The sequence below is a fragment of the Passer montanus genome, unplaced genomic scaffold (assembly GCF_014805655.1).
Source record: "Passer montanus isolate IOZ18808 unplaced genomic scaffold, ASM1480565v1 scaffold10, whole genome shotgun sequence".
Lineage (NCBI taxonomy): Eukaryota > Metazoa > Chordata > Aves > Passeriformes > Passeridae > Passer > Passer montanus.
In genome coordinates this window covers 10,313,562-10,327,741 of record NW_024356505.1, presented here as the reverse complement: position 1 = coordinate 10,327,741, position 14,180 = coordinate 10,313,562, and the positions used below count along the sequence as shown (strand labels likewise).

Genomic DNA, 14,180 nt, shown 5'->3' with positions numbered 1-14,180 from the left:
GGTAGGGTCTGCCTTCATAGCCCTGGGAGCAGCTGTGCCGGCAGCACAGCACTGTTTGTTGGTGATACCTGCATGGGACAATGTCCTGTGTCTGCTGATGGTGCCCAGGTACTCCAGAAGACTGAGCCTAAAATACCTGCCCTGCCTTCCCTGAAAATCTTTCATTAAATATTGTGAATTTTTCTTCTAGTTCATAGTTTTAACTCATTTAATAAGCTGGAAGGCTCCAGTCTCACAAGCAACTTCCATAAAGAGGTGGTTGTAAGGTATAAGTGAGCCACAACCTAAGGGGACAACCTTTTTAGCAGGGGCTGTTGAAATAGGACAAGGGTTAATGATTTTAAACTGAAGGAGGATCAACCTAAAGTAGGTATAAGGAAGAATTTTTTTACAATCAGGACTATTAAATACTGGGAACATGTTGCCCAGAAAGGTGGTGAATGCCCCATCCCTGGAAATATTCAAGGTCAGGTTGGAGGGCTCTGATCCAGTAGAAGATGGCCCTGGTTTATTGCAGAGGTTTGGACAAGATGACCTTTAGATGTACTTTTTGACTCAAAACATTATATGATTCTATGAAAATATAAACTCTTGTTTTAATGTCTGCAGCTTCTTTGAGTTTATTTTTTTTCCTGGGTTATTAGTTCAAGTAAATACTTGCTTACTGCTTTATTTGTGTACTGCTCTTTCAAAGTCTAAATACACTATGCTGTACCCAATGCAATGGATGATTTGGAAACAGCTTTTTAACCCAGTCTCAGAACTCAGAGCTTCTTATTTCTGTGAAGGTATTTTAACAGCAAGATGATTCCATCTGTGATTTCCTAAAAACATATGGATAAGCCTAAATCCAAATAAAACTTACCAAAAATAGGTTGTTACACTTCTGTTAGTGAAACTAGTTATATGACTGGTGAGAGACGTGTCTGAAGATGAAGTGTGTGTGTTTGAGGATGTGAGCAACTTCACACACACAATGTTTAAAGTGTTGCAAATCAGCCTGCCCTTGATTTGTCAGGGCTGAAAAGAACAGTTTTCAGTTTTTAGTGTCTAAAACTCTCTAGTGCTGAATACTGCCTGAGGGGACCTGTGGGCTGCTAGTGTTCTCAGCAGAGATTTTTTACCCCAGAGAATTTTTTCTTATAGTGAGGAACAGTGAACATGGAAGGTTTGATTCAGGATTTTTTTTTGGTCATTTTGCAGAGAGAGAAGTTACCCAACTAAAAAAAATTCTTCAAAAATGGCAATTAAAAATTGGTGAAAGTTAATAATTAAGGGCTTGTGGCTGGATTATTAATAGCCTCATTTTTCCATGTAATGAAAATCTTAAACTGTCTTGTATGCTAACTATAAAGCAAAAAAAAAAGAGTAAAAAGTGAGATTGGTCCCAGTTTCAAATGATTTTGAACATACAGAATTGCAGAGTTTTATTCATATAATGTTAAAGTTTGTTTGCAGAGTTATAATTTAGGCATTATTTTATATAATAAAATATGGAAGGAAAATTTGGGCTGGCAGAATTTTCAAAGCTTGTGTTAAAGCCCCTAACTGCTTCTGGTATGAAAGTCAGCTAAGCAGCCTTGTGTTGTTGTTTCCCCCAGGATATCTTTAATGCTTTCTTTTTTTTTTCTTCCTTCCCTTTGGAAATCCAAGTGTTTATTTGCATGCAAGTTAGGTGAATTCTTTTATCTATTTGTGTATCGTAAACCAAAGCAATTAGCATACTGCAGTTACAGTACACTTAAAAACCAAAACAACCCTACAAAAACCTTCCGTCAATATTATTCCTGGAGGGAAAACTCTTAATTAAATTGTATGCAAACTACAACAATAGGCAGAGTTGTTTGGTGTTTAATAATAACTCTTTGGGTCAGGGGGAAGAGTGAAAAAGTAAGTGTAGCAGAGAGCTTTGCATGCCATTAACCCAGGGATAGAAATGAGGTCAGCCTTTGAAGGGACAGACAACACACTTATCTGCCAGCATTGGAAAGTCCCAAAAGATTAGGTTATATGCCAGATGTTACTGGGAGTTCATCATTGACACCCTCTGCTTCGTGGGCTTCATCTCTCGCCACAGTTGCAGTTGTCTTTTCTGCCCTTTGCAGGCTTCCTGGAGATCTTCTCCAGTGCATAATGCTTGTTTTTTTTCCTTGAAGTAAGTTTTTTTTGTTGTTGTTGTTGTTTCATAGCAATAGGCATGGTGAACCATCTTAACTTGTGAAGGTGATCTGAAGCCTCATTGTTTTTCTTTCATACACCCACGATAATCCTCTTGGCATAGGAACCATGGACGTGAAGCACAGTGACTGCCACAGCTCTGGGAGTGGGGCTGTATTTTTGAAGGGATTTGTAGAAGACAGACTACTCACCTCACTTAATATTGGTAACCTTTTGAAGATGAATTAAAATTGGGGCAGACTTTCTCATGGATTAAGAATTTTCTGTTGTTTTTTGTCCCTTTGCCTGAAAAATAACTGTAAATGCAATTCTAAGCAGACCATTCTTATATTATTAGCAACTTTGTAATTAATCAAATATCACACTGAAGTGTATTTAAGTGTGTAATCCACTAAAAATTGGTAGTGAGGGAGAGTGTGTGCTATCAGATCCATATTAGTAATGACTGTGTGAACCTGAAATGGCATTCTCTGCATGTATCTTCTCCTTTAAATCTTTCAAGAGTTTAGTAGTGAATATTGATTTCAGCTAATGGTGGTTTTAACTTCTTTGTGCACATGCTTTGCCCCAAGGGACTCTGTCATGTGCAGGGAGAAGCCAAGACTTGCTCATAAAGAACAGAGCAAATACGGTTTTCCTTTAAAATGATGGATATTAGTGGTGGTCTCTCAAAGCAAGATTCCTGCCACTTCTGTTACTGCAGTTGTTTTGCAGTTCTGCAGAACAATTTGGGAGATGGACAGTGACCTACATAAGGATATATTGTCACCATGTACATCCGGTACATTACATTATATACTGCATTATCACAGTGCATCCGGTAAAAGAAACCCCAGTGTTAAAGCTTTTAAAATAGTGCAGACTCCTTTTGCAGCACGCCATTTAAAGCATTTGCCACTTTTCAGTCTTGCTCTAACATAGCCCATCCTTCCCTCCCTTTCCTCCCTCTATTCCCTTTCCTCCCTCTATTCCCTTTCCTCTCTTTATTCCCTTTCCTCATTTTCCTCCCTTTCCTCTTTCTTCCCTTTCCTCCCTTTCTTTCCACTTCCTCCCTTCCTTTTTCTCCCTTCGGTCACTTCTTCCCCTTCCTACTTCTGCTTTCCCCCATTTCCCCCTGCTTTTCCTCCTCTTCCCCTCCCCTTTTTTCTTCCATCCTTCCTTTCTTCCTCCCCTTGCTTTCAAGACCCTCATGTCTAACTTAATCTTCTGACATGAGCACTTCATTTAAATGTCTGCTGATACAGGACAGTGACAGTATTTGTTCATGTTGGGATAAACTTGACATTCAGATGCTGCTTGACTATCCATGGACATTTGGTGTTCTCCCTAATATTTGTCAAATCCACAGACCCAGATACTGGTTTAACTTCAGCAGGTTGAATTTCCAGCACTGGAAAGCAGAAATATTGCATGTAGGGAAAATGGAGAAGTGCTTCTCTCTGTTGGTGTGTGACATGCTGTTGTTGAATAGAGCCTTTTCCCCAGCACTGGAAAGCAGAAATATTGCATGTAGGGAAAATGGAGAAGTGCTTCAGGTATTGCTTCTCTCTGTTGGTGTGTGAAATGCTGTTGTTGAATAGAGCCTTTTCTTTACCCTGGTACAGCTTGTGGTGCTGCTTGTTCTGTAAGGCAAACCTTGGTGCTGTCAGTGAGGTTCCAGTCTGGTCTCTCATGTGGTTTCAGACTTGCAGCTAGGGACAGCAGGTATTAGGGTTTTTCTGCAAATGCCATCAGTAGGGGACAGTTGCAGAACTACAAGCCTGGGCCATTTCCAGGTTAGGCTGGCCCTGTTTGGCCAATCACAGAGTGCAAAATAACCTCAAAGTGTTTTTCCAGAGTTGAAGTAATAGCCATCTTGCCCTATAAAGATCTTATTTCTCCTATAGAATATTTCTGTGCTGAGATAACTTTCATGAACTGTTTTCAAAAGAGCTAGGTATTTTTTTTTGTGTTTTGATTTTGAAGTCACTTTTCACCTCTGTTCTATTCCCATTTTTGTCTTCTGTGGCCTATCTGTGCTGAGATAACTTTCATGAACTGTTTTCAAAAGAGCTAGGTATTTTTTTTTTGTGTGTTTTGATTTTAAAGTCACTTCTCACCTCTGCTCTATTCCCATTTTTGTCTTCTGTGGCCTGTGCTTAGTAATTCCATGGCCTATAGCAAGTGAATCTGTGGTGAGTTTCCTATACTGAAATGAAGAGTCCAAGGAATGTAATTATTTAGGGTCCTGGATTTCCACTAGACTTGAGAGGCTGATCATCCAGTGCAGAGGACAAATTGTGCTCTCTGCCAAGTACTTGCATGGGTGATACACAGTGTTGGGCTCTCACGCTGCTACTACGTGGGAAGGCACTAGGTCATCTGCTTTCTATTTTGAGTTTCTTTATCAGAGGTATCCTTTTTCCTCCCCTCCTCTTCCTCAGCCCAGTCCTCAGTGGTTCACAGTCCTTCCACTGTCTTTCTTTTTTCCATTTCCACTGGTGCCTTGCCTCCAGTCCCCTTGTGGTTCTTTCTCCCTGTATTTCCCCCCCTCCTTAATTTCAGAGTTTTCCAACATTCATTCTTGTTCTATTTTGAAATATCCTCTATTTGCCCCATATTCTCTTAGTTATCCCCAGTTGTGCTCTTTCTTGAGAAAAAAGCAGCTCTGCATAAGCAGAAGAAAGTCGGGAAGCAGCTATTTGGCTTTCTTTGATAACAGAAAAAGTGGGTTTTAGTGGACAAATACTGAGTTAGGGGACCAAAAACTTTTCTCTCTTGGCTGATTTGAAGGTAAATGCATGTACCTGTAAGAGAGAGAAGGGACAAAACCTTAGTACTGCTGGGGAGCCTTCCCAGCACTGGGTTTTGTTCAGGCAGGCAATAGGTAAACTATGTGGCCATTTAAAAAGAACTAGGGTGTTCAGAAGCATGAAAAAAGAATGTTTTTGATACTCCTTTTGCAAATGATCCTGAAGTGTGCCAGTGGCTAGTGACTTCACAGATGCCAGCCACAGGGAAAGGACCGAAGGAAGGCTGCTTGCTGTTGAGGCAATTCACACATCAGCTGCTTTTTGAGAGCACTCGGCTCTGCCTGAAGATTTATGGGCCTCTCTTCCTTTAAAATAAATGAGTAAAGGACCAAGCTGAGTGTTTTTCCACACATAAATGTCATAAATGCAAACCCAAAACCTTCACTGGAGTACCAGCAAGGGCTCAAGCCCCAGCTCAAATGTGCATCATATTAAAGTCCTTCTTGGGGACTCCAGACACAAATTGCTTTCCAACATCCAGAACCATTTGGAAATGCTTTAATCCTGAAACCAGGGGGTTTCTAATGGAAATGCTGACAGACCCTTCGTTGTAGCAGCTGAAGCAGGCAGGGCTGTGATAATGAGCCTGTATGCCTGCATGTGGAAAGCGTGATGCTAGCTCAGAAAACAAGCACTTCCACTGAAAAACCCACGCTGAGAAAAACCACCGTGCACCGTTCCAGCACAATGCTGCTTCAAATTGGCTTTGCTCAAGCAAGTATGTATTGGGAACAACTGTGGGCATTAACCCTGCGTGTATTGCACTTCCAAAACCAACAAGCCTTAATAGCATTTCTAATAACGCTCTAATTATCTATAAATAGCACGGTATTGAATAGCCATGACTAGCAGTTTAAAATGCTGCATACACTGATGGGGTTCTTTGCTATTCACAAGTGCAGTGTAACCATGTCTCCTCTCACTTTTTAAACATTGTGCCCCTGACCCTAAAAACCAGGTTTCCTTTATTGCTCATGTCTCTGCATAGCGCTGCTAATGCTAGAGACCGTGTGCTTTGTACCTGTGTTTGGAAATCTCAGTGACCTTGGTCACACCAGGCTGAAGAAACCTGTCTTGCAAGCATGAACCCAGGTGATTAATTTCAACAAACAGGTTGCTTATAAGAGTGTAATTACTCACTTGTGCAAATGGCAGGATGGGTGCACTGACCTGCATTAGACACATTGTAGTATACACCTCCCCATCGGTTCTTTTTCCTCTGTTAATCAGAGGCCTGAAAACCCTGCAACATTTAGACAGCTTGAGGTTGAAGGCTGAAATGTCACTTTTAAAAGAGGGTTAAAAAGGTCACACAGCTGCAAATAATAATAGCCCAATGAAAATCAGATTCTTACTGCAGCCTACTTCAAGAATAACATTGAAACAGGAAACAAGCCTGCTTGATGTTTTTACCAGTATGGCAGTAAGATTACTGCTGAGTTTAAAAACGGGGAGAGAGAGACAGAAAGGAGCATGCTTTCTTGATCTTAGATGTAAGAATAGTTTTTTCTGGTTCTGAAAAGGTGATCCTGAGGCTCTGCAAAATCTCCTTGAGGAGCCTGAGGACATGGGGTACTTCCCTCTGGATGCTGCTGAGAGGAGATGTAGTTTGTTGCTGTGTTCTGAGAGTGGTTTCATTTCTTCTGTTTGCTTTTTTTTCTTTGTTATGCTCTTGCATTCCTGACTGTGGGCTTCAGTTTTATTAATTATAATAAAAACTTTTTAGAAGACTCTTATGCAAAAATCAAGGAGTAGAAAAAATCTTGGCTTGCTGCAGAATTTACTTGTTTCTCTACTAGTGACATAGGTTGGAGAAGCCTTTCTCTTGTATTTTTATTTATTTCTTTTTATAATTAGAATACCTTAGCTTCTCCTGAGCAAAGTGATATTTCAGGAGAATGGCGGGCTACAACAGCATAGCAGATTTCCTCACTTACACATTCTGCCAATAAGGCTCTTTACGTGGTCACAATAGGGCAATAAATGCTGACAGATGTTGTTAACATGTCTATTAAAATTCAGCCCCTTTTTCTGCTGGATTATACACTCATGGCTATTGTTAATAATATCAGAACTAATGCTGACATATCAATAACAGTGTTCGCTTTTATTATAATCCTTGATTTTTTCTTCAGAAAAGTCACAAAGTTGCAATAAATTAAGCTATTGATAACAGAAGCAAAAAATTCAGACTGGAGCAATTTTTTAACTTTACGGTCATCATAGATTTGTCTGATATTCTTCACATGCATTAATTGCAGTTGTTATTAGTAGTACTACAAGAGTTGCACGAGTGTAACTTGAATTTTTAAGATCCCAAAGGCTAATAAGCACTTTAATTTAGATGGAAAGGCTGCTGTGATATATTTTTATTAGGTGAAGTGGAAATGTTGCCATTGGTTGTGTTATTTCCTTCCTTCACCTGCACACAGTGTGGAAGAAGAAGACGTGGATTGTGTGGCCCAGCAGCACACGTGAGACACGTGAAGAGAAGTGTGTGCCAGAGGCTGTGTGCGGCTGTCTGAGCTGCAGGATGGGAGATGCCTGCCTGCATCCTGAGAAGGATGCCATGCAAGCTGTGCTGTGCACAACCAGAGCAGCTCTGCTGCTGGGAGCCCCCATCCTGCTGCAAACCTGGGGCAAGGCCCGGTGGTGCCAGCGCATCCGCAGCTTTTGCAGAGTTCAGTGGGATTGAGGCATGCAGGAGGCTGAACTCACAGCCCAGACTTTCAGCTGCTTGTTTCTGGTCAACATTCAAGCACCACACTGGAATTACTGCCATATGATAACCAAGCAGCAGACGCTTGCACAAAGTGCAGGCAGCAGGCAGCTTCTTGCACTCATTTACTGTTTTAAGAGCGTCAGTGGTGCCACAGTCTCAACTGCAGTGATTGCACCACATGCAAACAGCAATTCTGCAATTTGTCTTGAGGGCACTGTACCACCTGGTAACACGTTATACAGGTCAAGTTCTGCTAGACAGCACCTTGCAGTGCAGGTGATGCAGCCATTCTGGATTATTTCTTCCTTTATGTTTAGTGTCTGCAAAGAAAGATTCTCATGGAAATAAGCAATTGCTTGTACATTTGGGGAAAGAATTTCATGTTGAATCTGACGCCTTTTCCAGGTACTGAGGGTAAACAACAAGTCCATGATTTCTTATAGTGGATTTTCCGGAGCTGATCCCTGCACTCAGGATTCTAGTCCTCATCTAGTAGGTTATTTTGCTGCTTAGTCCGTGCTTATCTACTGGATAACCTCGAGAATATTGTTAAAAGAGAAATTGTTGAAAGAGCATGCATTGATGGATTCAGGGACTAAAGGTCAAGCTCAGGGCGGGGAGGGAAGTCTTAGACTTGCAATACTCAATAAGAAATCAAACTCCAAATAATTCCTGGTAATGTTTTGAAATTCACTTGGACACTTGGGACCAGAATTGTAACTATCTTGTTTTCTTTAACTGAGTCTCATCTGTTGTTTTGCTATTGAAAATGCTGTTGTCACTGTCCCCTGAGGAGGGGAAAAAGGGGTAACAGAAATCTTTGGCAGTGCTTCAGTTGCAGGAGCTATTGAGATATTAAATAAAGCCTTTCATTATCCATGCATAACTTCCTTTTTTTTTCCTTTTCTTTCTGTGTAAAGGAAAAAGTTGTCTTTAGGAAAGACAACATGCCTGGGGTCACATCCCATAAATAGAGGTGGATTTAAAAATCTAACTTAGCTGGAGGTTTTGGTTTTGTTTTTTTGCGGGGGTTTGTTTTTCTAGTCAGTTATCTCTGCTGCTTGTTTCTTTCAGACAGGATAGTGTAATTCAGAGTATTTTTATGGCTTCATCTCTGAAGAGCTTGTCTATGCACAGTCTGGAACTGAAATAACTGAAATTAGAAGTAATTTAACACCTTTAGTTATTTTAGTATGCGAATATACTCTTTCATTTCTGATTATGAGTATCCTATTTCAGTTTAACATAGCTGTAAGTTAAATCAAAACAGGATATGAATAATCTTAAAGGAGTAAATTAGGTACAATTTTAGTTATTTCGGTTCTAGCCTTGTGTGGATATATAAGTTATGTCTGAGTTAGGGTCTTTCTTGACACTTTATTGTATTATAAATCATTTGTCTCAGGCCAGATGTTGGTAGAGATGCTCATGATCACTTGGTGTTTATTATCAACTTTTGGGAGTAGTGTCCTTGTGGAGGTTGAAGGGCAAATGAAAGTAGAAATGCTTTGCTTCTGGATTCTGCTTCTAGGAGTCAGTGGAGTCAGACAGAGTGGAGTTTTTTATGTTACAATTAGGAAAATATACTGTCAGGCTAATGTTGTCCACCAGAATGAAGTTTAATTAAAAAGAAAATGTTATCATCCTGTGAAAATAATTGCTGCAAGTACAGGGCTGGTTGATGTACAGGTTAATGGTGAATTACACTATCAACTCTAAGCATGCTAAAGATACTCCTGATGATAGGAAAGATGAACTGTACCTTGAAAAAAATTCAGTAGGTTTAAGCAATTTTACCACCTGTCCCTCTGCAGATTTTTGTAGTTATAAAATAAAATTCTGCTTCTCCACCAAGATATTTCTCTTTGAGTCATGAAAAAATTACCCAAACATCACCCTGATATTTTTCTAAAAGAGGCTGTGGTGAGGTTGTTTTAAGGGATTTTAGGGAATCTCTAAACATAAGTCATCTGCTTTAAGATGGGTCAGCCACTACATTCTAGCTGATAAAAACAGTTGTTCCAACAGGCTGAAAACATTTCTGAAATAAATTACTTACTTATTTTACTCCCTAGAATTTTACTATTTTTTTTTTTTTTCTCAGAGACTCTGCCCTAGTATTGACACAAATTCAGGTGCATAACTGCATTCTGAGGGTGAATGTTTCATCCTTTGCCTTTATTTAAGACTTGGGAGCTTTCCCCCAGGGTTTAGTTCAAGGTTACAGGACTGGAACTGCTGTGTGGAAGTGCAGTTTTAGACAAACTTCCCTGCTGAAGCTCCTGAGGCTCTAGTTGACCTTTTACAGGATGGGGATGCACAGTTACCTTGTGTGCACGGAGAGCATGTATGCAATGTATTTAAGTTATTAATATCAGACAGTATGGGTGCAGAACTTCAAAAAGTGGGCTTTTTCTCAGAAGTAACCTAGACGTCTGGTTTTAATGTTGTTCAGCAGGAACTGAAGGAGGAAAGGTAAAAACCTTTAATTCAGGATATTTCTGAGAAGACACGGTCTTATCTAATAACAACACTGAACATATGCTATTTTCTGAGGCAGATTTATGCTGTGAAAGCTGAACTATATTTCTTTCTTAAAAGTAAATTGGTGCTCGGGAAGGAGCAATAAGAACTTAGACTCTAGAGAGCCTGCTGAATATTAGCAAAATTAGTACTCTGAGTATGAAAACTTTGTTCTGATCTGTTTGTGGAGTTTGAAATAAAAGCACAAACTGCCATTTCTGTATGTTGCTTGCATGTGTGAAGTTTAGAACTTATATATTCATAGGTTCCCTTTCTTTCCCCCTTCCCCTTTTAACATGTAGATTTATGAGGAATCAAAGATGAACTTGGAGCAGGAGAGGCCTTTTGTCTGCAGTGCCCCAGGCTGCTCACAGGTGAGTGGAGTCAGCGGTGATATTAATTGAGTCCTCAGCACTAGCTCTGGCTTGTATAATGCCTCCTGATATATTAACACATGTCTAATAATATGTGTGTCAGAGGTTTTTTGTGTGTTTTTTTTTTTTTAAACCTGCTTCCCCTCAATTCTCTCCTTTCCCACAAGACACCAATACAAAATATTTCAACAAATACAGCAGCCAGTCAAAAGAGAGTTGGTACAAGTGCTCCTCAAGCTGCTTCTGTGCCTTTTCTTATCCCAAAGCTGAATGTTTCAAGACATGTATTGCAGATTCCTTTAGGGACTAACAAGAGAGGACACACTAGGCAGGACACATTTATCTGTCTTCTGCTGAGATGTATGATGGTATATATTATGTTGCTATTGGAGGCAGTAACCCTCCTTGTTATTTTTTTCTGTTTTAAATACGTAAGTGCAATTATATCTTATTAGCTGATTTTTATTTATTTATGTATTTATTTATTTTTAATCTTTAAGACATCTTCCTACTAAATATTTTCTACGGAAAATGCAGCCTTTAGATACATTTTGCCCCAGGATGTGCATTTGGGATTCCTGTCCTTTTGACTGGTGCTCTGCCATATGTCTCCAAGGGGAAAACCTGACTTGTAACATTAGATGTTTAATGAGCTTAAAAAAACCCTGAAGTGACAAGGATTTTACCTGCTGAGATTTGAACTGGGGCGTGTGTGTTTTTTCAGCGATTTTGCAGAGGTGAGGGAAGTTCTCTCACACACAGTAATGAGGGAAGTTCCATGTGTGGCACTTGTGACCCTAATTTGTTTTAGTAACAGGAGTTTGTGAATAAAATCTGCAGACAAGGGCATCTTTTGCGCTTTTGTCACAGGCTTTCTGTGAGCATCCATGTCACGTGGTACAGCTTACCCATTTCCCAGAGTCTTCCTCTCTTAATTAATGAACCTTTCCCTGTTTCAACTGTATATTGAGAGTTTTCAGCTGGGTAAGATATTTACAACTCTTTAGGTTCTTCTGGAAGAGGGGTGGGTGACTGTTAGTGAAGTGTAGGTGTTGATTTTTTGCCATTTTTGCCAAGAGCTGAAATAAGGAGAGGCAGAAGCCTTCAGTCCAGTTAATAACTGGCTGAGTGGCTTTGCTGTTTCACTAAGTGGGAGTTTTTCTATGGGACATAGAGTGCATCTTTTGGATTATGCCTCAGGCTGAGAATATGTCCCTTTAGATTTCCACGTGCAGAGTTAAACTTTCACCATTCTGTCACAGAGGTAGAATAAAAGTATCTGAGTTTAATTGTGATGTTTATTTACCTTTTTGATGAAACGAAATTCCACTGAAATCAGTGGACTTGAGTGTTCTCATGTCAACTCTTAATCAGCTTCCTCGGTGGAGGAGAAGCTGATCCAGACAAGCTCTTTTAGGTGGTCAGAGAGCAATTTTGGTTGCATGCTGTTACAATTTGGAAAGATGAACAATGTGGATGTGACTTACATCTTAAAAAGCATTTAACTTCCCATTCCTCAACCTGACCCCTGTTTGTTATAAATGAGGACTTGACACAAGTGCATAAGGCAGAGCTGCTGTCCAGCTAAGCTGGCTGGGGCTTCTCTCTTGGCCCCTGCAGATGTGTGCTGGGGGCTGATGGAGTCAAGCTTCTGCACAAGGAAGAAAGTAGAATTAGAAAAAAGACAGAGAAGTCTGGGCTGGAGCAACAGTTTCTCCTCTGTTGCCCCACACCCTGTTTAAGCTGTCTGATTTCATAATGAAGAGAGAATGGCATCCATGAAGGAAAATCCATTTTCAAGAGAAATAAATGTGGGGTTTCCCCTGCGCCCCCTTCATGATTTAATGAGGACTTGACACAAGTGCATAAGGCAGAGCTGCTGTCCAGCTAAGCTGGCTGGGGCTTCTCTCTTGGCCCCTGCAGATGTGTGCTGGGGGCTGATGGAGTCAAGCTTCTGCACAAGGAAGAAAGTAGAATTAGAAAAAAGACAGAGAAGTCTGGGCTGGAGCAACAGTTTCTCCTCTGTTGCCCCACACCCTGTTTAAGCTGTCTGATTTCATAATGAAGAGAGAATGGCATCCATGAAGGAAAATCCATTTTCAAGAGAAATAAATGTGGGGTTCCCCCCACCCCCCCCTTCACAATTTCATTGAGCAAAGTCTTTCTCAGATATTCCCTTTGTTCTTAACATAAATTCCTAATCCTGCATTTCTTCCAGATGAGTAAGCAGTGAACCAGGATTTCACAGTGAGGAAAAGGTCTTTGGGATTTTTTTCTTTTTCAGTTTTTTTTTCCCCCCCCGAGAATTCAATTCCATTATTTTTGTCTATGCTTTGTCTATGAGTTTAGAGAGAAAGTCTCAGAAGGTGTAACATATGGCAATTATTTATGCTTTAGCCACAAGCAAAGTCACTTAGCCAAGAGTATACTGTGTTGAAAGCATTAGGTCCCTTTAGCTCTGTTGTTGCCATTGTTTTTTGTCTCCCATGTACCTGTTGCTTTAAAGAGCTGCTTTGAATTTTTTTAAGCCTTGTGATACAGCTTTTGGCTTTTCATAGTCCTGAAATAACCCAGCTGAAACCACGTCAGTAACAAAGGTCTTCATATGCACGTTCTGGTGAAGGAAACTTCACAGAACCATTCTGCTGTTTGAGCCCAAATGTGCAAGTGCTTGAGCATTTGTTCAAGCTTTTCTCTTCTTTGTTTTGCTCCAAAGAAGTTGTTTCTTGTAGAAGTCTGTAATCAGATTGTAAAACAAACAGCACACTGATTGGTTTCTTGCAAAAAACATCTATCCAGCTTCTCTGCTTGACAAAGGAGAATAATTTGATTTAGTATCATAAAGGGTCATAACTAGTTGCTATAAAACTGTGCACCATTTAATTGCTACTTCAAATCAAGTCAAAGTATCAGATATTTCCAAAATTAAAGACGTGTTTTGCCTGAATACTTTTGGATAGAAAAAAGCTGGCTTATTTAGTTATTTTTATAGCTGTTCATCAGATATATGTTGCAGAAAGACACAAAAGCAGAAAAATCCAGTAAAGTGATTTAAGATTTGCCTCATTACTTAGCATTTGCCGTGGGCTAAGAGCGTAGAGAACAGCAGCTATCACAGATGCTCAGGCACGTGGTGACTTGTGAGGCTGTGGTAGCTGGAGTGGGTGTCTGAGACCCTTAGAATCTAAAACTTGGACTGTAATTTTTTTCAAGCAGTTGCATGACACCTTACGGTTTCTCATCCCAGACAGCACGGCAGCAAATGTGTTTCTAAATCAAGTGCAGCTATTTGTTACTCATACTCACTTGTATTTTCAAATATTCTGTTTCCTGTGCCATTTGGACACATTTCTAGCTGGATAAATTTCTTTCTGTCTCTCATTTTTTGAAATTCTGTCCAATGCCAAAAGTTTATTAGAGAATTAAATTCTTCTTTTTTTTTTCTTTTTTTTTTTCTCTCTTCCTCCCTCTCTTTCTGTGTTTGCCTGACAGCGTTTTCCAACAGAGGATCATCTGATGATTCACAGGCACAAACATGAAATGACTTTGAAGTTTCCTTCAATAAAAACAGATAATATGTTATCAGGTAAG

General features: G+C 40.0%; 1 protein-coding gene across 3 annotated transcripts in view; it reads left to right on the top strand.

The window, feature by feature from the left end:
• Positions 1-14,180, top strand: part of CREB5 (cAMP responsive element binding protein 5) — a 261,523-nt gene that overhangs the window by 32,255 nt on the left and 215,088 nt on the right. For all 3 annotated transcript variants that reach the window (XM_039707200.1, XM_039707191.1, XM_039707209.1), the window contains 2 exons: positions 10,518-10,589; positions 14,082-14,175. In XM_039707200.1, coding sequence (XP_039563134.1) covers positions 10,536-10,589; positions 14,082-14,175 — 148 coding nt within the window. In that variant the 5' untranslated portion in view covers positions 10,518-10,535. The remainder of the gene's footprint in view (positions 1-10,517; positions 10,590-14,081; positions 14,176-14,180) is intronic.